Here is a 27,679-nt window from a genome sequence, read left to right on the forward strand (position 1 = left end):
CGCCAACCACTCCAAGAGTGTAGTGGGTGCTTTTATGTGCCACTGGCCACGCTCAAATGGTGTTTTTACGTGTCACCTGCACAGGTGCCAGTCCAGCGGCACTGGCAACGACCTCGCTTGAATGTTGTTTATCATGTACCACCAGCACAAGTGCCAGTAAGGCAACACAGGTAACGATCATGGTCGAATGGTGCTTTTTATGTGCCACCGGCATGGGAGTCAGTCAGCAGCCCTGACAACGATCGCGCTTGGATGGTGCTCTTAGTGCTCCACTAGCACGGATGCCAGTCATGCGGTGCTGTCATCGAATTTAATTTCGATTTCACTTGCCTCAACACGTCTTCGCAAGCAGAGTTTAGTGTCTAAAGAAGGAAAAGGTATGCCTAAGTGGGCTGGTTACACCACTGACATAGGCCACAGGTTATGGTCTCACTTGGCTTGCCAGGTCTTCTCAAGCACAGCATATTTCCAAAGGTCTTGGTCAGTAGTCATTGCCTCAGTGAGGCCAAACTTTTGAAGGTCGTGCTTCACCACCTCATCCCAGGTCTACCTCTTCCAGTTTCCCTCCACTGTTAGGGTGTGACAGTTTTTCACACAGCTATCCTCATCCATTCGCACCACATAACCATACCAGCACAGTCGTCTCTCTTGCACACCACATCTAATGCTTCTTAGGTCCAACTTTTCTCTCAAGGCACTTACACTCTGTTGAGTATGCACACTGACATTACACATCCAGCAGAGCTTAAGCATGTCCTCGGCAGTCACGGTCCATGTTTCACTGCCATGTAGCATGGCTGTTCATACACATGCATCATACAGTCTACCTTTTACTCTGAGCAAGAGGACCTTTGTCACCAGCAGAGGTAGGAGCTCTCTAAACTTTGCCCAGGCTATTCTTATTCTAGCAGCTACACTTTCAGAGTACCCACCCCCACTACTGACTTGGTCACCTAGGTAACGGAAGCTATTAACAACTTCTAGTTTTTCTCCTTGGAATTGCGGAAGTTGTTCTCTGCACATTTTCACCTATACCTGCATAAAAGTGACAGGAAACATTTTCTGCAATACACAAACATACTTATTTCTTTACTACCCACAAGGGGCTAAACACAGAGGGGACAAACAAGGACAGACAAACAGATTAAGTCGATTACATCGACCCCAGTGCATAACTGGTACTTAATTTATCGAACCTGAAAGGATGAAAGGCAAAGTCAACCTCGGCGGAATTTGAACTCAGAACGTAACGGCAGATGAAATACTCATTTCTTTATTACCCACAAGGGGCTAAACATAGAAGAGACAAACAAGGACAGACAAGGGGATTAAGTCGATTATATCGACCCAAGTGCGAAACTGGTACTTAATTTATCGACTCCGAAAGGATGAAAGGCAAAGTCAACCTCGGCGGAATTTGAACTCAGAACGTAGTGGCAGACAAAATACTGCTAAGCATTTCGCCTGGCGTGCTAACGTTTCTGCCAGCTCACCACCTTGACATATAAAAGTAATGTTTTTCAAATGTGGTGGGAGGGTATGCTCTGGTGGCTAGTTATTGTAAGGGAGATAATCATATCTCAATCTAGGTTGATGGGAGAAATTGAATTTTAAATCAAAGAGCAAAGAAAAAAATGCATAGAATTCTATTATTCTTTTACTCGTTTCAGTCATTTTGACTGCGGCCATGCTGGAGCACCACATTTAGTCAAACGAATCGACTCCAGGAGTTATTCTTTGTAAGCCTAATAGTTATTCTATCAGTCTCTTTTGCTGAACCACTAAGTTACAGGGACGTAAACACACCAGCATCGGTTGTTAAGTGATGGTGGGGGAACAAACACAGACACACACATGATAGACTTCTTTCAGTTTCTGTCTACCAAATCCACTCACAAGGCTTTGGTCGGCTCAAGACAATAATAGAAGACACCTGCCCAAGGTGCCACCCAGTGAGACTGATCCCAGAACCATGTGGTTGGTAAGCAAGCTTTCTACCACACAGCCAATCCTGTACCTATGTATTGTTTTAATTTTTTCCTCCACTCATTACAAAGATCTTAAAATTTCTTTAAGTCATTGGTAATATTTCCTTCCAAGTAAAAGTCTGTTGTCTGTTCAGTTTATCACCATACAGAGTCCACAATGTTGGTATTAAGAAAGGCACCAAGCTGTAAAAACCATGGCACAGCAGACACTGGAGCTCAATGCAGTCCTCAACCAATTTCACATGTTAACTATGGCACTCATCATCATCATCATCGTTTAACGTCCGCTTTCCATGCTAGCATGGGTCGGACGGTTCGACCAGGGTCTGGGAAGCCAGGAAGCTGCGCCAGGCTCCAGTCTTATCTGGCAGTGTTTCTACAGCTGGATGCCCTTCCAAACGCCAACCACTCCGTGAGTGAAGTGGATGCTTTTTACGTGCCAGGCGAGGCTGGCAATGGCCAAGATTGGTTCGTGCTTTTTATGTGCCACCAACAAAGAAGCCAGTCAAGGCAGCGCTGGCATCGGCCACGTTTGGATGGTGCTTTTTATGTGCCACCGGCACAGGGATCACAACTACAGTTTCCATTGATTCTTGAAGTTGGTGTACTTGACTCAATAGGTCTCCTCAAGCACAGGGTCGAAACGGTGTTTCTTCACTTGCCACCTGCACTGGCAACGGTCAGGTGCCGGTCATAGGGTTTGGTTCAGTTTCGATTTCACTTTCCCCAACAGGTCTTCGCAAACAGAGTTTAGAGTCCAATGAAGGGAGGTTGGCATGGGTGCCAGTCGTCGGATGTGGCTCGATTTTGAATTCAATTTCGATTTCACTTGCCTCAACAGGTCTTCGCAAATAACTTCCGGAGGAGCTACCTCAGTGCTGTATGATCTTAACAAAAAAACCCCCAAAATGAAGTAGACTGACATGTAAATTTTGAACCTGTGGAAGGCACACTTGACGCCGAAATATCATTCAACCAATTTCGCATGTTAACTATGGCCCTCTTCTATTTACTTCTCGATAACTTCTGGAGGAGTTACCTCAGTCCTATATAATCTTAACAAACCATTAACCTGTCAAACCACCCAACACATGCCAGCATGGAGCATAGACGTTAAGTAAATGCTGGTGTGTTTACGTCCCTGTAACTTAGTGGTTCAGCAAAAGAGACTGACAGGCGCAGGAGTGGCTGTGTGGTAAGTAAATTGCTAACCAACCACATGGTTCCGGGTTCAGTCCCACTGCGTGGCATCTTGGGCAAGTGTCTTCTGCTATAGCCCCGGGCTGACCAATGCCTTGTGAGTGGATTTGGTAGACGGAAACTGAAAGAAGCCTGTCGTATATATGTATATATATAAGTGTGTGTGTATATGCTTGTGTGTCTGTGTTTGTCCCCCTAGCATTGCTTGACAACCGATGCTGGTGTGTTTACGTCCCCGTCACTTAGTGGTTCGGCAAAAGAGACCGATAGAATAAGCACTGGGCTTACAAAGAATAAGTCCCGGGGTCGATTTGCTCGACTAAAGGCGGTGCTCCAGCATGGCTGCAGTCAAATGACTGAAACAAGTAAAAGAGTAAAAGAGTAAAGAGAGAGAGAATAAGTATTAGGCTTACAAAGAATAACTCCTGGGGTCGGTTTGTTTGACTAATAGATGATAATGATTGAAGAGAAACATGTTCCAAATCTAAAAAATAGATTTATTTTTAAAAAACTCAACAAGTTGTTTTATTAAGAAACGGGTGACATTTTATGAAAAATATTTTTTAAAAATGATATTTAATTATAACAAGATTATATAAAAAAATATATTAAAAAAATGCATGGGTGCATATTATTTATATTATGTAAGCTAATTAGGAAAATAAAGTGATATAAATATGGTTCTTAAAATATATATAAATAGATGAAATGAGAGTATCAGCCAAGTGAATAAAAAATTAAATTATAGTTTCAAATCCTGATTTTGGTCTGCATATCATCTTACTATAAAGCTTCATTGTCCATCTTACCTCAGTTGACCCAGAAGAAATCACGTAAACAAGAACTACGGTCACTTCTCGGCCCAGGGCTCATTAATGTTAACAATGGTGTCATGATCAAATTATTCCGGATGTCTGACTTCAAGAGAAAAAATTTAAAAAATCACTTGTCGTCAGATTCGGTCCACTTAAGAAGTGTTAAAATTAAATATTAAAATTTGTCTTTATGATTTTATGTTGATCATTTTCTGCTGGTTACATCTTGATATGTCTTCGACAAATGCTGTTGTGAGCTGGAATTGAAACAAGCCCTGCAATGGCTATGCCCATTGAATCAGCAACACAGGTCACTCCAATACTGAACTCTAAGTATTCGGCACTAATCTACAATAGAATAAAGAGAAATTGGTTGGTCATCATTACATAATTTTGCAAAAGAAGTTGAAGACATATATATTCTTCAATAAAAAAACATATAATATATAGAAAAGAGCAAGATTTATTAAAATCATTTTTAAACATTTTCAACATTTCAACGTGCTAGCAGGGTGCAAAGAGCACCATCCGAGCGAGATCGTTGCCAGAGCGGCTAACCAGCTTGCATGCCAGTGGCACATAAAAGGCACCATTTGAGCGTGATCGTTACCAGCATCGCCTTACTGCCCAAGGTGCCATGCAGTGGGACTGAACCCAGAACCATGTGGTTCGCAAGCAAGCTACTTACCACACAGCCACTCCTACGCCTATATAATTATAAAAAATAATAATAATGAAATTAATTGTATACAGTGCTCAGGTGCACCACAACTTGTCAGAAAGTGCGTATAAAGTACATGCAGTAATGTAGAAATGTCTGGAAAGCGAACAATGTATGAGTCAGATACATGCCTGTGTGTATGGAGGGGAGAAAATCAGGTGTAGTGTTGGCGAATCTCAGAAAGCATGGAAGTTTTGAAGGATGCAGTGCTCCGACAACTAACAACTGATGCCGGCAGTTTGTTCCATGCTTCAGCAACTCTCAGCGTGAAAAAATGTTTCCTGAAGTCATGGGAGCTGTGCTGTTTTCTTACTTTGTAAATATTATGTAGCCTTTGATTTAAAGGAGGTAAAAAGTTTTAGTATTGTTGTTGTCGTTTAACTCCCAAGCCAGCCGTGGCCACCCACACTTCTTTTCTGAAGATATAGTATGGCAAGGAATTCTATGCAGTTCCTTTTTCAAAGATGGTCTCCCATCTCCTTTGTTGATTTGCTCATGTCGTTATAGCTGCTAATAGCAGGGAACATGTTAGGAATTAGAGATAAAAAACACTGGCCATCTTTCGGTATGAGAACCATAACTGTCACATGTTTTTGTTTACATTTGAAGAAGAAGATCGTTACTCTCCGTAAAGTTGTTTTTTTTATATATGGGAGGTTAGGGTTAGGATTAGGGTTAGTGTTAGGGTTAGGGATGGGAGAAAAGGGTTTCTTTTTTCTTCAGATAGTGTTAGGGTTAGGGGTGGGGGAAAAGGGTTTCTTTTTTCTTCAGATAGTGTTAGGGTTAGGGTTTGTGTTGGGGTTAGTGTTAGGGTTAGGGGTGGGAGAAAAGGGTTTCTTTTTTCTTCAGATAGTGTTAGGGTTTGTGTTAAGGTTAGGGTTAGGAGAAAAGGGTTTCTTTTTTCTTCAGATAGTGTTAGGGTTAGGGTTTGTGTTAAGGTTAGTGTTAGGGTTAGGGGTGGGGGAAAAGGGTTTCTTTTTTTTTTCAGGTAGTGTTAGGGTTAGTGTTAGGGTTAGGGGTGGGAGAAAAGGGTTTCTTTTTTCTTCAGATAGTGTTAGGGTTTGTGTTAAGGTTAGGGTTAGGAGAAAAGGGTTTCTTTTTTCTTCAGATAGTGTTAGGGTTAGGGTTTGTGTTAAGGTTAGTGTTAGGGTTAGGGGTGGGGGAAAAGGGTTTCTTTTTTTTTTCAGGTAGTGTTAGGGTTAGTGTTAGGGTTAGGGGTGGGAGAAAAGGGTTTCTTTTTTCTTCAGAAATGTAAACAAACCCACGTGGGTTTATAATTGGCAATTATGGTACTTGTACCGTAAGGTGGCCAAAATACTTTTAAATTACTTACCTCCTGTGACATTCGGTAATATGTATTAACATAAGCTAAACCACCTTGTATTCCTTCAATAAATATTACTGCAATGATGATCCAAAAGTTCTTTATGTAATGAAAGAGAACTTGTGTCTGAAGAATGGCCACAATGCCCATCTGGAAAGGAAAAAATTTTTTTTAAATAAATAAAAGCAAATCAAGGAAGAACATATTTTACCGTTATGGTCTACTACTGTAATACAATCCAAGGGGGTGAGGAAAAGTTCCTGGCTTTGGGTAAAAGAAAATACAGGAAAATCAGTTACAGGCACTGGAGTGGCTGTGTGGTAAGTAGCTTGCTAACCAACCACATGGTTCCGGGTTCAGTCCCACTGCGTGGAATCTTGGGCAAGTGTCTTCTGCTATAGCCCCGGGCCGACCAATGCCTTGTGAGTGGATTTGGTAGACGGAAACTGAAAGAAGCCTGTCGTATATACGTGTATATATATATATATATATATATAATATATATATATATATATATATATATATGTATGTGTGTGTTTGTGTGTCTGTCCCCCTCGCATTGCTTGACAACCGATGCTGGTGTGTTTACGTCCCCGTCACCTAGCGATTCAGCAAAAGAGACCGATAGAATAAGTCCTGGGCTTACAAAGAATAAGTCCCGGGGTCGATTTGCTCGACTAAAGGCGGTGCTCCAGCATGGCCGCAGTCAAATGACTGAAACAAGTAAAAGAGTACTTATAATTTTATTCAACATAGTCCTCCCTCTTAGATTCACACACTTATTGTTGAGGTCTCTCAGTTTTTCTAAGCCCTGTCAAAGAACTCAGAAGTTTTGGGCCCCTGACCAAGCCTTTTGTGATACCCTTAAAACCAGGAACTTTTCAGCAACCCCTCATATTTATATATTTTCTTTTTATAGGCCGTTCTATATATTTTGTGTTTTTATGTGCATTTATATTTTTCACCTTCTGTGCTTTTTTATTTGTATTCCTTTCATATGTCGAAGGGCATGGTAATGTTTATATCTGATAAAATGTATGGAAGCATGGTGTATGACTAGAATTAGATGTTTGTTCTCTAATCAATGATCTTTTTTTTGTCTCTATCTCAATTTCATTTCAGCACTTTTTTTTTGCAGTCCTATAAACCCCTATAAAAAGAGGCAAAAAATTATTTCTTGCTATACACACATAAACATATACATATATATATATATACATATATACATATGCTGTAGAAACTCTGCCAGATCAGACTGGAGCCTGGTGCAGCCCCTGGCTTCCCAGACCCCAGTCGAACCGTCCAACCCGTGCTAGCACAGAAAACGGATGTTAAACGATGATGATGATGATGATATACATATATATATATACACACATATACATATATATATATACACATATACATATATATATATACACACATATACATATATATATACACATATACATATATATATACACGCATATACATATATACACATATAATATACATATACACATATACATATACACATACATATATATATACACACATGCACAGATATACAAGGGGATGCTGAAAAGTTCCTGGCTTTGAGTAAAAGAAAATACAGGAGGATCAGTTAATTATGATTTTATTCAGCATATTCCTCTCTCTGGTTCACACACTTATTGCATTGGTCTTTCAGTTTTTCTTATTTCTTGATTTACCACAAGGGGCTAAACATAGAGGGGAGAAACAAGGACAGACAGACAAACATCGATTAATGATGATATACACCGCCGATAGTTGTTGTTGACAAACAACGGCAGTAATTTTATTCAGCTGAATACACATCATTGATTGGTTGAAATTACCGAAATAGGACAAATTTAACAAAAAATAACTTTGTAAATATAAAGTTTTCTCAGAAACGCTAAGAGTAAAAGATGTTTTATATGACACATTCTACCAGTATACGAAGTTTGAAAGTGTTTTGTTACAAAAAATTATTTTCTAAATCTGTCGGTCAAAAGGTAAAGATCCAGGAAGAGGGAATAGGAGGAAGGAGAAGACAGAAGAGGAATGACACATTAAAAGCAAAAAGAATCAGACAAAAGTCATACAACTCTTTACTTTCTCTCTTACTTGTTTCAGTCATTTGACTGCGGCCATGCTGGAGCACCGCCTTTAGTCGAGCAAATCGACCCCGGGACTTATTCTTTGGGAGCCCAGTACTTATTCTATTGGTCTCTTTTGTCGAACCGCTAAGTGACGGGGACATAAACACACCAGCATCGGTTGTCAAGCAATGCTAGGGGGACAAACACAGACACACAAACACATATATATACATATATACGACGGCTTCTTTCAGTTTCCGTCTACCAAATCCACTCACAAGGCTTTGGTCGGCCCGGGGCTATAGCAGAAGACACTTGCCCAAGATGCCACGCAGTGGGACTGAACCCGGAACCATGTGGTTGGTTAGCAAGCTACTTACCACACAGCCACTCCTGCGACAACTGTAGAGAATATCATTGTCTTGAGCATTTAATTTTTTTGTTCTCGATGTGAAAGGAAAGCAGGATCTTTTCGGTTTGAACGGCAGTTTTTTAAAATAATTTCCACGTAACTAAACACTCTTAAACTTCGTATACTGGTAGAATGTGTTTATAAAATATCTTTTTCTCTTGGCTTTATTGAGAAAATTCTATAGTTCGGAAGATATTTGTTGTTGCTTTTTTCTGCTTCAATTTCTGCAATTTCAACCAATCAATGACGTCTATTGAGGTAAAAAACATTCTGTGCCGTATGAATATGTCCCTCATTTAAGAAACAGATTGGGTTTATTTACATTTGTGAAGAAAAAAAGATACCCTTCCCCCCCACCCCTAACCCTAAAACAGATTGAAATGCAATAGATCGATACTAGGGGTCATAATTATGGGTGACAATTTCATATGATACCACTAGAAAAAACTGCCGTTCAAACCGAAAAGATCCGGAAAGCATTACCTGAAAGGAATTACTTGAAGACGATAAATGCTGGACAGAGAAAAGTATAAAAAGGAGAATGAAATTTGTACCTGTAATATAACAGGCACCCAGAGGAATTTCAAATGGAAAAGGTTTACAGATGAGCGGGCAATAAAAACACCAATTTGGTAATCAACTTGATACCTACAAGATCAATAAAATAGATCAATAAGTCAATACAGAATAAAATTGGGAACAAAATAAGCATTACATTTGACAAAGTAATCTGAATGATTAAGATTGGATTGAATCGTTGTTATGAATTAATTATCACCTGTTTCTCTCTCTCTGTCTCACTATAACCTTTCATCAGCTGACACAAGATCACCTCCTCCAATGCCCCCTCTCCACTCAAAAGATTTTTCTGTCTTGCAAAGTATTTGGTGACCCTGTCAATGCAGGTGCCACTTAAAAAGCATCCAGTGTACACTGTAAAGTGGTTGGCATTTGGAAGGGCATCCAGCTGTAAAAACCTTGCCAAAACTGACCTCGCCCTGTCTTTGGTGACCCTGTCAGAGTAGGTACCACTTAAAAAGCATCCAGTGCACACTGTAAAGTGGTTGGCATTTGGAAGGGGATCCAGCTGTAAAAACCTTGCCAAAACTGACCTCGCCTGGTCCTTGGTGACCCTGCAAGTGCAGGTGCCACTTAAAAAGCACCCAGTGCACACTGTAAAGTGGTTGGCGTTTGGAAGGGCATCCAGCTGTAAAAATCCTGTCAAAACAGTCACATCTGGTGCAGGCTTCCACCTGGCTGGCTCCTATCAAATCTTCCCACCCATGCTAGCATGGAAAGCGGATGCTGAATGATGATGATGATGATGCATTATCTTGTAGCTTTGAAATTTAAATGATGTGGTCGTTTATTTTTTGATGTGATTTGTTTGTTTATTATGATGGTGGAGGACAAACAGAAGCACACACACACACACTATTGATTTCGAGCAAGCTCTGTCTAGAAGAGTGCTTTTCAAACTTTTTGCTGGAGTGGAACCCTAAGGAAACATTCCACTGGCTCGAGGAACCCCTGTGCAATAATTTAATAGTCTTATGCACACATATCTGCACAGGAAAATTAAAAATTACTGCCGATTTTAGCAGTTTTGTAACTTCTTGCGGAACCCCTGGACTGTACTGGCGGAACCCTGGTTGAAAACCACTAGTCTAAAAACACACAGGATTTTGAAAGGGTATTTGAAGAGACAAAAGATCAGTAAAAATTGCTCACCAACGATATTGTTCAGCAGATTTTAACCATATATTGTTGAAATAAAGAAGTTCAAACTGTAAAGACAAAGGGAAAAAAAATCGTTAAAGCAAATAATTAACTTCCATAATTACTCAGTACATATTATCACCATCAATACTACATGTCAGAAGTCTTCCCAATAAGGGCTGACCTGGAGCTATACAACAACACAAGCAGTGGCCACACAACCAATGAGAAATAGCAGCTAAATCTCCCTCAAATTACATGTCTTTAAAAAAATAAAAGGATATATTCGATAATACAGTTCTACGTACCCCTAAATAGATAGGGTGGTCACACCTCTTTTACTCTTTTATTTGTTTCAGTCATTTGACTGCAGTCATGCTGGAGCACCGCCTTTAGTCGAGCAAATCGACCCCAGGACTTATTCTTTTGTAAGCCTAGTACTTATTCTATCAGTCTTTTTTTTGCCGAATTGCTAAGTTACGGGGACGTAAACACACCAGCATCAGTTGTCAAACAATGTTGGTGGGGACAAACACACACATATGAAAATATTTTGGCAAATTAAATTTAAATGTTGAAGTGAATCCAACGGATTTTGTGTGTTTTTAAATAGCTTATAAACACCTTCCATGCTGCAACTGTTATATATATATGTGTGTGTATACATATATATATACACACACACACACACACTGTAAATAATGACTTTTTAGTTTACTTTGTTATTTATAAAATGTACAGTCATATACTGTGGAGGTGCAATGGCCCAGTGGTTAGGGCAGCGGACTCGCGGTTGGAGGATCACGGTTTCGATTCTCAGACCGGGCGTTGTGTGTGTTTATTGAGCGATAACACCTAAAAGCTCCACGAGGCTCTGGCAGGGTGGGGTGGCGACCCTTGTTGTACACTTTCGCCCCAACTTTCTCTCACTCTCTCTTCCTGTTTCTTGAGTAACGCTGCAATGGACTGGCATCCCGTCCAGCTGGGGGGGGAACACATATGCCACAGAAACCGGGAAACCGGACCCATGAGCCTGGCTAGGCTTGAAAAGGGTGACGTTTATCGTATGTATACACAATAAACTAAAAGCGTGCTTGATACAAACATTGGAGTTTCATGTAATTTTTTTGAAGACTAGCAAGAAGATAGATTTTAATTCCTTTAACTTGATGATTCTGGCCCATCTCATCAAACTGGTACCTTAAAAAAATTGTAGGTAACGCTGTGATGGACTGGTGTCCTGTCCAGCTGGGGGGAACACATATGCCACAGAAACTGGGAAACTGGACCCATGAGCCTGGCTAGGCTTGAAAAGGGCGAAAGACAGTCATATACTAGCAGATGGGAGAGAAAAGGAAACCACATATTCAAACAGTTACACTACAGATACAATAAAATAAAGAAAGCTGAGACAGAGTAAGTGAGAATGTAATAGAGGGAAAAATAAATTGTTTTGTCTTACCAATGTTTGATTAATATAATACTCAGCAATATAGACCAAACACAATGGTAACATATACTTCACAACTGCCTAAAAAATAGAAAAACGAAAAATATTTAAACCTGAAGAAGCCAGATCAATATTTAACATAGAAATAGTAGCAAAAATTTCAATATAATTAAGTAATAGGTATAGGCACGGCTGTATGCTTTTTGTGTTTAGCTTTGCAGCCATGTGGTTTAGGGTTCTGTTCCAATGTGTGACACCTTAACCCTGGCACGTAAAGAGCACCATCCGATCGTGGCCGTTTGCCAGCCTCGCCTGGCCCCCGTGCCGGTGGCACGTAAAAAGCACTATCCGATTGTGGCTGTTGCCAGCCTCGCCTGGCTCCTGCACCGGTGGCACATAATAAGCACCCACTACACTCGCATTAGGAAGGGCATCCAGCTGTAGAAACACTGCCAGATCAGACTGGGCCTGGTGCAGCCTCCTGGCTTCCCAGACCACAGTCGAACCATCCAACCCATGCTAGCACGGAAAGCGGACATTAAACGATTACGTTTTATCAAGTGTAATGCTTATCGATTTGAATTAATCATACATTATTTTGTAGTTTTGAGATTTCGTTGACATGAGTGTTTATTTTCAAGAACAATATTGTAGGGTAAGTGTGAGAGGCAGGATAGGCCCAATTTAAATGCTAGAGTGTTAAGCAAATGACTTCTGCCATAGCCGCAAGCTGACCAATGTCTTGTGAGTGGACTTGTTACATGGGAACTGTATAGAAACCGGATCTTTACCTTTTGACCGACAGATTTAAAAGACAATTTTTTGTAACTAAACACTTTCAAACACGTTCAACATCTCTTTATCCATGTTAACATGGGGTGGATGAGTCCAGAACAGGAACTAACAAGCCACAGGATACACTGAGCCCCAACGTCTACCTTGGTGTGGTTTCTACAACTGGATGCCTTTCCTAATGTCAACCACTTTACAGAGGGTACTGGGTAATTTTTCTTTTTACAAAGCATTAACACTGGTGAGGCCAACAAGTACTTGAAAGATATAAATCTTTAAATTTACGGAGATGTACTTGCATAGCAAGTGACCTGATCTGAGATCGTGTGCTGGAACGAAAACAATTGCGGCATGAAAGATGTTTCTAAGTCATTTCAAAACACACAAAAACCGTTAGATTCACTTCAAAATTTAAGTTTAATTTGTCAAAATATTTTCATTACTTTGAAACCACGACCTGTTCACTGACAAAACTTTGTGCTGCATCGAAAATATTTTGACAAATTAAATTTAAATGTTGAAGTGAATCTAACGGTTTTTGTGTGTTTCTTAAATGGCTTATAAACACCTTCCACGCTGCAATTGTTAATCTTTAAATTGTTTCAGCTGTGGTCATGCTGGGGCACTTAAAAAAAAAAAAAAAACTCAACAACACCAGAGTATAGTGTTGTGATTAGTGATACATTCAAGAGGACAACAACCAGACCAGAACCCATAGTGGATTGGTCATTGCCAGGGTTAACATCAAAGAGTGGACAGGCATCATCATCATCATCGTTTAATGTCCGCTTTCCATGCTAGCATGGGTTGGACGATTTGACTGAGGGCTGGCGAACCAGATGGCTGTACCAGGCTCCAATCTTGATCTGGCAGAGCTTCTACAGCTGGATGCCCTTCCTAACGCCAACCACTCTGAGAGCATCAATTTTGCTAACTCACAGAGGGAAGAAGAAAGGAGGTGGTGGTGAAATCTGATTGTGGCATCATCAACAAATGCCCAAATGATCACATGGTCAAGGGATAGTAGGAGTAAGAGGAGGATGATATGGAAATGGAGAGGTTAAAACTCACAATTTGAATGCACTTAATCTGATATTTTAGTGCCTTGAACATCTATTCACATTTCTTCAATGTTGGAATATTAAAAACATAAAGACAGTGAAATTTTATACATACACACACACAGATTCATCCATAGACAGAGTGGACATTCAGGTTTTAAACTGCACTTTAGCCCTTTCATTACCAACCCGGCTGAAACCGGCTTGGCTCTGGGTACAAATGTCTTGTTTTCATAAGTTCTGAATTAAAATCTTCCACCAAACCTTAGTCACAATTTATGTTCCTAACACTAGCTGAATGATAACTAAGTTATTTTACTAAATTCTTTGTTATATTTAAAATTGATTGAAAGAAACACAGAGCATCTCAAACGGCTGAAACCGATTCTGGCTTTGTAATACAAATGTCTTGTTTTCATAAGTTTTGAATAAAAATCTTCTACCAAACCTTAGTCACAATTTATGTTTCTAACACTAGCTAAATGATAACCAAGTTATTTTACTAAATTCTTTGTTATATTTAAAATTAATTGAAAGAAACACAAAGCATCTCAAAATAAATACAGTAATGAAAGGGTTAAAATATCATATATAAACCAGTGAAAAATTTTACCCCAATTCTGATGAGTTTTTCTCTTGTATTAAGCATCAATCTCGGAGGTGTTGCTGGAAACAGAAAGAATATTGGTGTTACCATATATATATATATATATATATATATGTATATATAAAATTATAATTAGGGTTCAGCTAACTGCTTCACCACATACCGAAATTAGAAAAGGGAGTTAAAAATTCCCTTTCTACTAGTATAAGAATCTTATAGTAGTAGAAAGGGAATTTTTAACTCCCTTTTCCAATTTCGGTATGTGGTGAAGCAGTTAGCTGAACCCTAATTATAATTATGTGATAATTTTACCTATAAAGGTTATTTTACCAATCTACTTGGTAAAATTGTTAATTAATTGATTAATTAATTAATTAATTTGATTAATAAATTTTACCCTTCTATCATATATATATACATATACGATCATGATGCTGACACCCTAACCATTAAGCTACGCGTCTCCACCTATGTCATTGCGGTAAAACCAAATGAAAAAATGATAATGATGCTACCTTTGATTATCTTTTATTATAAAATAATTCTAATAGGATTGTCCGATTTGTATTTACTAACCAAGGCCATTTGTGTCTTATTTCTAGTCAACTATTTAACTGTCTTTTATTCAATTTAAACCAATCAACATCACATTGTGTACCAAGTTCATCATTCTCATTTTATTTTTTTGTGAACAGGTGCAGGAGTGGCTGTGTGGTAAGTAGCTTGCTAACCAACCACATGGTTCCGGGTTCAGTCCCACTGCGTGGCATCTTAGGCAAGTGTCTTCTGCTATAGCCTCGGGCCGACCAATGCCTTGTGAGTGGATTTGGTAGACGGAAACTGAAAGAAGCCTGTCGTATATATATATATATATATATATATATATATATATGTGTGTGTGTATCTGTGGTTGTCCCCCTAGCATTGCTTGACAACCGATGCTGGTGTGTTTACGTCCCGTCACTTAGCGGTTCGGCAAAAGAGACTGATAGAATAAGTACTGGGCTTACAAAGAATAAGTCCCGGGGTCGATTTGCTCGACTAAAGGCGGTGCTCCAGCATGGCCGCAGTCAAATGACTGAAACAAGTAAAAGAGTAAAGAATAAACAAACAATACCATTATATTGTAGGAGCACTCCGTCGGTTACGACGACGAGGGTCCCAGCTGACACAATCAACAGAACAGCCTGCTCATGAAATTAACGTGCAAGTGGCTGAGTATTCCACAGACGTGCATACCCCTAACGTAGTTCACAGGGAGATTCAGCATGACACAGAGTGTGACAAGGCTGGCCCCTTCAAATACAGGTACAACTCATTTTTGCCAGCTGAGTGGACTGGAGCAACGTGAAATAAAGTGTCTTGCTCAAGGACACAGTGCGTCGCTGGGAATTGAACTCACGACCTTACAATCGTGAGCCGAATGCCCCTAACCACTAAGTCATGCACCTTCACCATTATATTGTAGTAAGTTGTTATAAACAGTTTTTTTAACAAATAATGGATGAAATTAGGTTATGGAAAGCTCAACTGTGCATTTAGGACCACGGTGTGAGTTTTTGAGATATTTTATTTTGGTGGTGGGGGGTGTGTCTTATATGCCATCATATACAGTATTTAATTAATCATTAATAATTACTTACAGTTTAGTAGCATACCGTGGGGAATATCAGTACCAATTGTTTGTAAAACTGGAGGCTTTTGCAACAGGACAAAGTAACTGGAAAGAATTACAGTGAAAAATAGGATAAAGTAACTGGAAAGAATTACAGTAAAAATAGGACAAAGTAACTGGAAACAATTGCAGTAAAAACAGGACAAAGTAACTGGAAACAATTACAGTAAAAATAGGACAAAGTAACTGGAAACAATTACAGTAAAAATAGGACAAAGTAACTGGAAACAATTACAGTAAAAATAGGACAAAGTAACTGGAATCAATTACAGTAAAAATAGGACAAAGTAACTGGAATCAATTACAGTAAAAATAGGACAAAGTAACTGGAAACAATTGCAGTAAAAACAGGACAAAGTAACTGGAAACAATTGCAGTAAAAACAGGACAAAGTAACTGGAAACAATTACAGTAAAAATAGGACAAAGTAACTGGAAACAATTACAGTAAAAATAGGACAAAGTAACTGGAAACAATTACAGTAAAAATAGGACAAAGTAACTGGAAACAATTACAGTAAAAATAGGACAAAGTAACTGGAAACAATTACAGTAAAAATAGGACAAAGTAACTGGAATCAATTACAGTAAAAATAGGACAAAGTAACTGGAAACAATTACAGTAAAAATACAGATTTAGTTTACCATATTTAGATTAACAATTAATATTACAATATTTGAGGGCAGTGAATCAACCAAAAACCAATCGAGCGCCAGACTAAATGCTCTTCAGTATTTAGTTGAGTCCTTCTATATTTTAAATTTAATGTGTTTGGCACCAACTCACCTGAAAATGCCTCTGGTTTCATGATAGAAAACCTTTTTTTTTAAATTTTTTTTTTACTTGTTTCAGTCATTTGACTGCGGCCATGCTGGAGCACCACCTTTAGTCGAGCAAATCGACCCAAGGACTTATTCTTTGTAAGCCTAGTACTTATTCTATCGCTCTTTTGCCGAACCGCTACATTTCATGGATTTAAACACACCAGCATCGGTTGTCAAGCCGATGTTGGGGGGACAAACAGACACAAACACACACACACATGTATATATATCCATATATATGACAGGCTTCTTTTCAGTTTCCGTCTACCAAATCCACTCACAAGGCTTTGGTTGGCCTGAGGCTATAGTAGAAGTCACTTGCCCAAGGTGCCACACAGTGGGACTGAACCTGGAACGATGTGGTTGGTAAGCAAGCTACTTACCACACAGCCACTCCTGCGCCTACTTATTTTAAAGTGTTTGTATTTAAATGACAACTATCCATTGTAAGAATCTTTAGTTAATTGTGTTCCAAACATCAGCTAAATAATAAATAAGTCAGTTATTTTACTAAATCATTTCTCATTTATGCTCCCAACCACATGGTTCTGGGTTCAGTCCCATTGCATGGAACCTTGGGCAAGTGTCCTCTGATATAGCCTTGGGCTGACCAAAGCCTTGTGATTGAGTAGAAGTTCTCATTGTGTGTGTACATGTATAAGAAAGTGCTTGTGCCCTCCTAACAGAGAGGAGGGGAATGAATTTCTTTAGAAACATGGTTACAGAAGGGTTAAACCCAGTCAGAATTTACTTTGCCTTTAATCCTCCTGTGGTCATCATCATCATCATTTAACGTCCGTTTTCCATGCTAGCATGGGTTGGCCGGTTCGACTGGGGTCTGGGAAGCCATGGAGGCTGCGCCAGGCTCCAGTTTGATCTGGAAATGTTTCTACGGCTGGATGCCCTTCCTAACGCCAACAACTCTGTGAGTGTAGTGGGTGCTTTTTACGTGCCAGGGGAGGCTGGCAGCGGCCACAATCGATTGGTGCTTTTTATGTGCCACCAGCACAGAAGCCAGTCAAGGTGGCACTTAAAAATCAATAGTATAGTCCTCAGCTATTACTAAATGTGAATAAATAGTGTAGTTGCAATTATTAATAATTCAACTTATCCTTGCTCATCACTCACCCACACAGCCACACGCAATTATGGGATGACAATGATTATGACTAGACATGCATTTGCTTCTTATTTCTTTACTACCCACAAGGGGCTAAACACAGAGGGGACAAACAAGGACAGACAAACGGATTAAGTCGATTATATCGACCCCAGTGCGTAACTGGTACTTATTTAATTGACCCTGAAAGGATGAAAGGCAAAGTCGACCTTGGCAGAATTTGAACTCAGAATGTAATGGCAGACGAAATAAAAAAGCATTTCGCATGGCATACTAACATTTCTTATTTCTTTATTGCCCACAGGGGGCTAAACATAGAGGGGACAAACAAGGACAGACAAACGGATTAAGTGGATTACATCAACCCCAGTGCGTAACTGGTACTTAATTTATCAACCCTGAAAGGCATAGTTGACCTTGGCAGAATTTGAACTCAGAGCATAACAACAGACGAAATACCTATTTCTTTACTACCCACAAGGGGCTACACATAGAGGGGACAAACAATGACAGACAAACGGATTAAGTCAATTATATTGACCCCAGTGCGTAACTAGTACTTAATTTATCAACCCTGAAATGATGAAAGGCAAAGTTGACCTCGGCGGAATTTGAACTCAGAACATAAAGACAGACAAAATACCGCTAAGCATTTCGCCCAGCATGCAAACGTTTCTGCCAGCTCGCTGCCTTATGCTTTTGCTTTTTGACTTCATAGGTTTTTTTACTATCAGTAATAAAGGATTATTTTTAATGTTAACCGGGATTAAAATGTGATCCCTAGACAGGGGTCTAGAGAAAAGAGAGACTTACCTGAATGCAAAAATGACAGGAATGACAAGCATTACCAGAATCGTGTGACGAGGGGAGAGATTAAGCATGGTGAGTCCTGCATAAGAGAGAGCACCAAAAAGTCCAGCCCCTCCAGTTCCAGAGGACCATGTTGAGACAACATTTCTGGAAAGCATAAACGAAATATGAAAAAATATTAGTGCATTAAATACAAAATCCATGACAATTAAAATTTGAACGGAAAAAAAAGAAGAAATTTAAATGCAACAGGACAAAGTAACTGGAAACAATTACAGTAAAAATAGGACAAAGTAACTGGAAAAAATTACAGTAAAAATAGGACAAAGTAACTGGAAAAAATTACAGTAAAAATAGGACAGAGTAACTGGAAAAAATTACAGTAAAAATAGGACAAAGTAACTGGAATGTGATTTTTCTTAAAGATAGATGTTTAATTAAGATTAAGCTATAACCAATATCATTATCATCATCTGAACGTTCAACTTTTCCATGCTTGGATGGGTTGGACAGAGTTTATTGAAACACATTTTCTACAGCTGGGTGCCCTTCCTGTTGCCAACCTTCACCTGCTTCAAGCAAGGTAATATTTCCCCATGGTTAGACATGTTTTCACAGAATATTGGAAATAAACGACATTCATTTACAATGATCATGTGATGTCAAAACAAGGAGACACACACACACATGCACACAAAATGGGCTTTTTTTTCAGTTTCTGTTTACCAAATCCATTCACAAAGCTTTGGTTGGCTCTGAGCTATAATAGAAGACAGTTGCCCAATATGCCATGCAGTGGGACTGAACCCTAAACTATTGTATTTGGGAAGCAAACTTAAATACACAGCCACATCTGCACCAGGTAAATATTGAAATCTGATACATTGAGACAGGTGGAATGGTTGGTGTTAGGAAGGGCATCAAGCTGTAGAAACCATGCCAGTTCAGATTGGATCCTGGTGCAATGGCCCAGTGGTTAAGGCAGCGGACTCGCGGTCGGAGGATCGCAGTTTCGATTCCCAGACTGGGCGTTGTGTGTTTATTGAGCGAAAACACCTAAAAGCAACACGAGGCTCCGGTGGGGGGTGGCGGCGATCCCTGTTGTACTCTTTCACCCCAACTTTCTCTCACTCTTTCTTCCTGTTTCTTGAGTAACTCTGCGATGGACTGGTGTCCCATCCAGCTGGGGGGAACACATATGCCACAGAAACCAGGAAACCAGGCCCATGAGCCTGGCTAGGATTGAAATGGGCGACGTTTATCGTTTTATATGCTGAAGAACCTCTCCTAATGACAATTCCATACCTCTTTCTCTTTTCTCTCATTCTCCAGTGAGCACAGAATCAGATTTCATGAATACTTACTTGTGAAAAAATGAAGTTAAACTCAGGAATGTAACTTCTCCTAATCCAGAGCTGAAGCTGGCAAAACAAACACCTGTCCAAAAACAAAATATATAATTATATAGTAGCCAGCAATAATAAATCTCTGAACGAGATGTAAACAGTAACTGCACGACAATGTCAGGTATACTAGCCATCTCAATATGGCTAACCACTAAGGGTGGGTGTTACTGTAGCTTTTAGCCCCAGGAGATCATCGTCTCCAGCTGGCTTTAGGCACACTTTCTTTGCTCTTATGATATTTGCAAAGGGAGGTCATCCCTCTCTCGTAAACCTAAGAGATACACACGGACTAGAAACAGCAGTCCGTGAGTATCACTTAGGTTTATGAGAGAGGGATGACCTCCCTTTGCAAATATCATAAGAGCACAGAAAGTGTGCCTAAAGCCAGCTGGAGACGATGATCTCCTGGGGCTAAAAGCTACAGTAACACCCACCCTTAGTGGTTAGCCATATTGAGATGGCTAGTATACCTTACATATATAGTAGCCACTGTCCTATTATTATATAAAGATTGTTTTTGAGTTTCATACTTTTGTATTGTACACACAAATTTGAAACAACTCTGAAGAATTCTTTCAAGTTTCTAAAGCACATTCAATAGTGAAGCCTGACAGTACAATCTCTAAAGGAAAGACCATGGACATCTTCCATCAGTGCAGTTAAGAACCTAGCTCCCTTTTCAAGCCTAACCAAGCTCATGGGTCCGGTTTCCCGGTTTCTGTGGCGCATGTGTTCCCCCCAGCTGGACGGGACGCCAGTCCATCGCAGCGTTACTCAAGAAACAGGAAGAGAGAGTGAGAGAAAGTTGGGGCGAAAGAGTACAAGAGGGGTCGCCACCACCCCCTGCCGGAGCCTAGTTGAGCTTTTAGGTGTTTTTGGAAAAAAGAATGTTCATGCAAATAGAAGCACTGTTTCATAGGGTTCACAATGGCTTCTGTGTAAAACTTATTAGGAGTCTTCAATATGTATTTATACACACAGTTCATCACTAGCATCATTCAAAGTCTCTTTTCTATGCTGGCATGGGTTGGATGGTTTGACAGGAGCTGGTCAACCGGAGAGCTACCCAGGCTACAATTGTCTCTCTTGATATGGTTTCTATGGTTGGATGCCCTTCCTAATGCCAACCACTTTGCAGTGTGTACTGGGTGCTCTTTAGATGACACTGACACAAGTGCTTTATATGTGCACCGGCACATGATACAAGGAACAGGCATGGGTGCCTTACATGTGGCACTCGCATGGGTGCTTTACATGTGGCACTCGCATGGGTGCTTTATATGTGGAATTGGCATGAGTGCCTTACATGTGGGACTGGCATGGGTGCCTTACATGTGGGACTGGCATGGGTGCCTTACATGTGGCACTGGCATGAGTGCTTTACACGTGGCACTGGCATGAGTGCTTTACATGTGGCACCGTCATGGGTGCTTTACATGTGGCACCGGCATGGGTGCTTTACATGTGCCACTGGTATGGGTGCTTCACATGTGCCACTGGCATGGATGCTTTACATGTGGCACTGGCATGGGTGCTTTACATGTGGCACTGGCATGGATGCTTTACATGTGGAACTGGCATGGGTGCTTTACACGTGGCACTGGCACGGGTGTTTTACATGTGGCATTAGCATGAGTGCTTTACATGTGGCACTAGCATGGGTGCTTTACAAGTGACACTGGCAAGGGTGCCTTGCATGTGTCACTGGCATGGGTGCTTTACATGTGGCATTGGCATGAGTGCTTTACACGGCACTTGCATGAGTGCTTTACACGTGGCACTGGCATGGGTGCTTTACATGTGGCACTGGCATGGGTGCTTTACATGTGGCACTGGCATGGGTGCTTTACATGTGGTACTGGCATGGGTGCTTTACACGTGCCACTGGCATGGGTGCTTTTTTCATGAAACCTGCAAAGGCGCTTCACACTGTTGGTTTAAAAAAAAGTATCTAGCCAATAAACAGGGGATTTTTAGGGGGTTGTACCTCTGAGAAACCTAAACCTTGTGTAGAATACACACCCCTTCTCTAACTTGAGTCATGCATAATTAAGCCAGCAGCACCTAGTCGAACAAACACTTCCGCGCATGCGTAATACAATAACGGTGATGTTCTTAACTGTTATATGGGAATGTAAATATGTTTGCAAATTGTTTTTGTTACATGTTATTCTGTGTTCTGAAAACTTTTATTTTAATAAATGTTGCTTACTGCAAGTTATGGATGATTCTTTTATGACTTCATTGCTTTCAGGCTTAGCTTAAGGTATTTTTGCGCCTGGCATCACAAAATGCGTTTGAATAAAAACATTGCTGGACAGCAAATAGAGACTCGGACATTGTTAGAAAATATTTTTCATTTTTAACCTCGTATATAGTACACACTAGGGATTTTGACCTTTAAAATTTGGGGATAATGCGGGTTAAACTCGAGGATTTACGGTAATGGTAGTTAGTTTCAGAAAGTAGAAATTTGAGGAAAGCAGTAAAGAAGTTATTTGAATAATATGACTGAATATACAAGCAAATATGGTATTGAGAAGAATTTTTTTAAAAAATCAATAATTACCAATAATACTGAAGACAACATTTGAAGCTACTGAAACTAGTATGAAACTGAGTGTAGTTGTAGCGATGATTACTGTCACCTTTAAGCTGAAATAGTAAGAAAAAAAAATAACGTTAAATGTAGCTGTTAATTAATATGTTAATGAGGTGGCAAGCTGGCAGAAACGTTAGCACGCTGGACGAAATGCTTAGCGGTATTTCGTCTGTCGTTACATTCTGAGTTCAAATTACGCCGAGGTATGGCACCTTAGGCAATTGTCTTCTACTATAACCCCACACAGCCAACAAAGCCTTTTGAATGGATTTGGTTGGCAGAAACTGAAAGAAGCCTGTTGTGTGCATGTGTGTGTTGTATGTGAGTGTGTATATATATATACAAGGCGCAGGAGTGGTCGTGAGGTAAAGAACCTTGCTTCCCAACTATATAGTACCAGGTTCAGTCCTACTGCATGGCACCTTGAGTAAGTGTCTTCTACTATAACTTTGGGCTGATCACTTGAACTTACCTTTGTTATTACTATATATATATATATATATATATAGCTAAAACTTGAAAATCGCCATTACCATTACGATTCTGCAATTTAAACTCCCAATTCAACTTACTTTCTTCTTCAATTTCAACTCCCGGTCGATGCCCGCAGCAAGTTCTTAAAAATTTATCTTACTATTTTTATTCGTTGTTAGTACGTTTATTCATACATTGATAACTTGATTCGTCTTACCCATCTCATTCGCTACGAAAATTTAACCTTTTAGGCTACTTTCAAGCCTTCGCCATAACTTGATTTATCTTTCCTATCTCTCTCTCTACAAAATTTAACCTTAGGCTACCTCAAGCCGTAATCCCATCTCTTCCCATCTTTCCGCCATTGGCGGTGCGCCCGCCCCCCACCCCCACCACCAATACCGGTGAACTCTGTTCTCACCAACACCACCACCACCAATACGGTGAACACTGTTCTCACCCCCCACCACCAATACCAGTATACCCTGATCTCACCATCTACACCGGATACGCCTTACTCATCTACACCGGGTACGCCCTACTCCCTCCCCCTCCCCCCACTACCCCTTCTCCTCATATGCTTTCACTGTGAAAAGAGAGCTGCTAGCGCCATAGCTCATCAACTGCCCACCGATCTTACGCTTCCTCCTGACACTGCCTCATTCCGACCATCCCCTTTAGTACCCTCCCGCCTCGTAATATCCTACGTTTTTATTTCTTAGGAACCTTCACCAACCCCTTCCTGCCATCGTTCCTCCATACCCCAACCTTCCCACTGGTTGCTCCCCTATATTACCCGCCTCAACTGGACCCCCCCTCCCCAACTCAACTCTAGAATATCTGTATTTCTTTCCTCTACCTAATTACGTTACTCAGTGACGATAAATGCTGTGACTACAAAGACCCGGGCTGCTTTCTGCAGCAATTCCACATACCCCCTACCCATTCTAAGTACCCCGGATCCCCAAAGTACCCCGGACCTCGTTGCCCCCGTGCCGCTGACACGTTAAAATGCTCGAACCGATCGTGACGATGCCGGACCCTCCGGCCCCTGTGCAGGTGGCACGTAAAAAGCACCCAATCCACTCACGGAGTGGTTGGCGTTAGGAAGGGCATCCAGCCGTAGAAACTCTGCCAGATTCAGACTGGAGCCTGGTGCGGCCCCTGGCTTCCCAGACCCGGTCAAACCGTCCAACCCGTGCTAGCGCGGAAAGCGGACGTTAAACGATGATGATGATGATATATATATATATATATATACACGTATATATGTTGGTGCATTTATGTCCCTGTAACTTAGCAGTTCAGCAAAAGAAATTGATAGAATAAGTACCAGGCTTAAAATATAAATACTAGGGTAAATTCATTCGACTAAAACTTCAAGCCAGTGCCCCAGCATGGTCGCAGTCTAATGACTGAAACAAGATATATATATATATATATATATATATATATATATATATATATATATATATATATATATATGAGTGTGACTACTAGTGTTGGTTTGTTTACATCTATGTAATTTAACAGTTTGGCAACATTGATCAACATAAGTACTGTGGTTGATTTGTTTGATTAAAACTCGTCAAAGCAGTGCCCCAGCATGACCACTGTCCAATGACTGAAACAAGAAATAAATAAATTTTCCTTCACATTTTGCTTCTAAGTTTTGCTCTTTTATCAGGTTTGTAATGAACTCTACAAAAGCACACATCATCATCATCATTTAACGTCCGCTTTCCATGCTAGCATGGGTTGGACGATTTTGACTGAGGGCTGGTGAACCAGATGGCTGCACCAGGCTCCAATCTGATCTGGCAAGGTTTCTACAGCTGGATGCCCTTCCTAACGCCAACCACTCCGAGAGTGTAGTCGGTGCTTTTTACGTGCCACTGGCATGATGGCCAGTCAGGTGGTACTGGCAATTACCTCGCTTGAATCTTTTTACACACGCCTCTGGCACAGGTGCCAGTAAGGCGACGTTGGTAACGTTTACGCTTGAATGGTGCCCTTTTACGTGCCACTGGCATGGAGCCAGTTGAAAACTAAACTGAATTGTGACTGATTTACTGAACGGAGCAGCAAATAGTGACATGTCGTCTCGACTAACTGTGAGACAAAAATACATCGATATTTGATACTGAAGAAAATGGTAAAAGAATAACTTACTTGTAAGACAGTTTCTGGATGTAGAGTGGTGAGGATAATTTTATCAACAGTGCCGGAAGAATATCAGCAAGCAGGATAGCCTACATAAATAAAGGAAATATAGATGTCACTATGAATTTCCTGTCCCTTACAAATCTGTGATTGTCAGATTCTTCAGATGGGTTTGTACATTCTTTTCATTTCTACTCTAGGCACAAGGCCTGAAATTGGGAAGGGGGGTAGTCGATTAAATCAACCTCAGTATGCAACTGGTACTTAATTTATTGATCCCGAAAGGATGAAAGGCAAAGTTGACCTCGGCAGAATTAGAACTCAGAATGTAAAGACAGTTGAAATACCTATTTCTTTACTACCCACAAGGAGCTAAACATAGAGGGGACAAACAAGGACAGACAAATGGATTAAGTTGATTATATCGACCCCAGTGTGTAACTGGTACTTATTTAATCAGCCCGAAAGGATGAAAGGCAAAGTCGACCTTGGCGGAATTTGAACTCAGAACGTAGCGGCAGATGAAATACCGCTCGGCATTTCGCCTGGTGTGCTAATGATTCTGCCATCAAGCCATCTTGCTTTTTACATTCTATTATTTATCAAATAGTAAAGAGAAACATAGTTTATTCAGTGGCTGGAAATAATTTCATGGAAGGCTGCAGATGGAAAAAAAACAAAAAAAATAAATAGGTGCAATGTAGCTTGCCTCCCAGCCACATGGTTCCGGGTTCAGTCCCACTGCGTGGCACATTGGGCAGGTGTCTTCTACTATAGCCTCGGGCCGACCAAAGCCTTGTGAGTGGATTTGGTAGACAGAAACTGAAAGAAGCCTGTCGCGAGCGCACACATGCATTCCTGTCTTGGCATTGCATTCTAATTGTAAACAAATGTCACCATCATACAAGGTGTGTTGTTCATTTGCAATTTGCCATGAAAACATGTCCGGCCTTCTGTTTCTTGTGTTCAAAGGACAAGCACGAATATTAACTTAGCTTGCAAAATAGTGAGAGTTGGGGACAGTAAGGGCATCCAACCACAGAAAAATCTACCTCTATGAAATCTGTCTGACCCATGCAAACATGAAAAAAACGATAATGATGATGATGATGTGTTGGTAACAAAAATTTGAAAAAAATAAAGTGACTTACACCAGTTCCAATTTCATTACAAGTCAGATATTTGGTATCGGAATCCGTGGTGGCGTTGCCAAATGCACCAGACTTGAAATACAGAAAGAACAGAAATCAAAGAATAAGATAATTGTTTATTCTATTAGCTGAAATTGTAATTAAAGACACATGATTTATATATATATATATATATATATATATGTAGGTCCCGGGTTGAGTCGGGGTTAACCACGGTAAATAAGGTACTCAATACATAGCAGAGTAAATTAATTTATTTTATAGAAGGAGCTTCTACAGGACTAGAACTGTTTCATTCAAAAGAAATCATCAGGAAGCTTCCTGATGATTTCTTTTGAATGAAACAGTTCTAGTCCTGTAGAAGCTCCTTCTATAAAATAAATTATATATATATATATATATATATTCGTTTTGCAAGATTCCTGATGTGAAATCATGTGTTGAAACATATATTGTTGTATTAGGGGAAGGTCATGTTGCCAGTTTAGCCAAAAAAACACACGGACTATATATTTGGTGTTAATTTGCTTCAGCATCACATTACATTACATTACTTTATTTTATTTTATTTAATTATTTTATTATATTCGTTCGCCAGCCTCATCTGGCACCTGTGTCGGTGGCACATAAAAAACACCATCCGAGCGTGGCCGTCTGCCAGCCTCGTCTGGCACCTGTGTCGGTGGCACATAAAAAACACCATCCGAGCGTGACCGTCTGCCAGCCTCGTCTGGCACCTGTGTCGGTGGCACATAAAATCACCCACTACACTCTCGGAGTGGTTGGCGTTAGGAAGGGCATCCAGCTGTAGAAACACTGCCAGATCTGACTGGCCTGGTGCAGCCTTCGGGCTTGCCAGACCCCAGTTGAACCATCCAACCCATGCTAGCATGGAAAGCGGACGTTAAACGATGATGATGATATATATATATTCGTTTTGCAAGATTCCTGATGTGAAATCGTGTGTTGAAACATATATTGTTGTATTTGGGGATGGTCATGTTGCCAGTTTAGCCAAAAAAACACACAGACTATATATTTGGTGTTAATTTGCTTCAGCATCACATTACATTACATTACATTACTTTATTTTATTTTATTTAATTATTTTATTATATTATTTCGTTTCATTTTATTTTTTTTATAATTAATTTTATTTTATTGTATTTTATTTTATTTTATTATTTCATTTTATTTTATTATAATTTATTCTATTATATTTTTTCTTTTCTTTCATTATATTATTTCATTTTATTTTATTTTTTATTATAATTTATTTTA

General features: G+C 40.0%; 1 protein-coding gene across 3 annotated transcripts in view; it reads right to left on the reverse strand.

The window, feature by feature from the left end:
• Positions 1-4,142: 4,142 nt before the first annotated feature.
• Positions 4,143-27,679, reverse strand: part of LOC115217319 (battenin) — a 39,054-nt gene continuing 15,517 nt past the window's right edge. For all 3 annotated transcript variants that reach the window (XM_029786972.2, XM_029786971.2, XM_036507213.1), the window contains 12 exons: positions 26,399-26,470; positions 25,257-25,336; positions 22,578-22,663; positions 19,967-20,039; positions 18,606-18,749; positions 15,817-15,893; positions 14,180-14,232; positions 11,726-11,794; positions 10,276-10,331; positions 9,099-9,192; positions 6,058-6,198; positions 4,143-4,351 (listed from right to left, as the gene is read on the reverse strand). In XM_029786972.2, coding sequence (XP_029642832.1) covers positions 4,223-4,351; positions 6,058-6,198; positions 9,099-9,192; positions 10,276-10,331; positions 11,726-11,794; positions 14,180-14,232; positions 15,817-15,893; positions 18,606-18,749; positions 19,967-20,039; positions 22,578-22,663; positions 25,257-25,336; positions 26,399-26,470 — 1,074 coding nt within the window. In that variant the 3' untranslated portion in view covers positions 4,143-4,222. The remainder of the gene's footprint in view (positions 4,352-6,057; positions 6,199-9,098; positions 9,193-10,275; positions 10,332-11,725; positions 11,795-14,179; positions 14,233-15,816; positions 15,894-18,605; positions 18,750-19,966; positions 20,040-22,577; positions 22,664-25,256; positions 25,337-26,398; positions 26,471-27,679) is intronic.

The sequence above is a fragment of the Octopus sinensis genome, linkage group LG11, assembly GCF_006345805.1.
Source record: "Octopus sinensis linkage group LG11, ASM634580v1, whole genome shotgun sequence".
Lineage (NCBI taxonomy): Eukaryota > Metazoa > Mollusca > Cephalopoda > Octopoda > Octopodidae > Octopus > Octopus sinensis.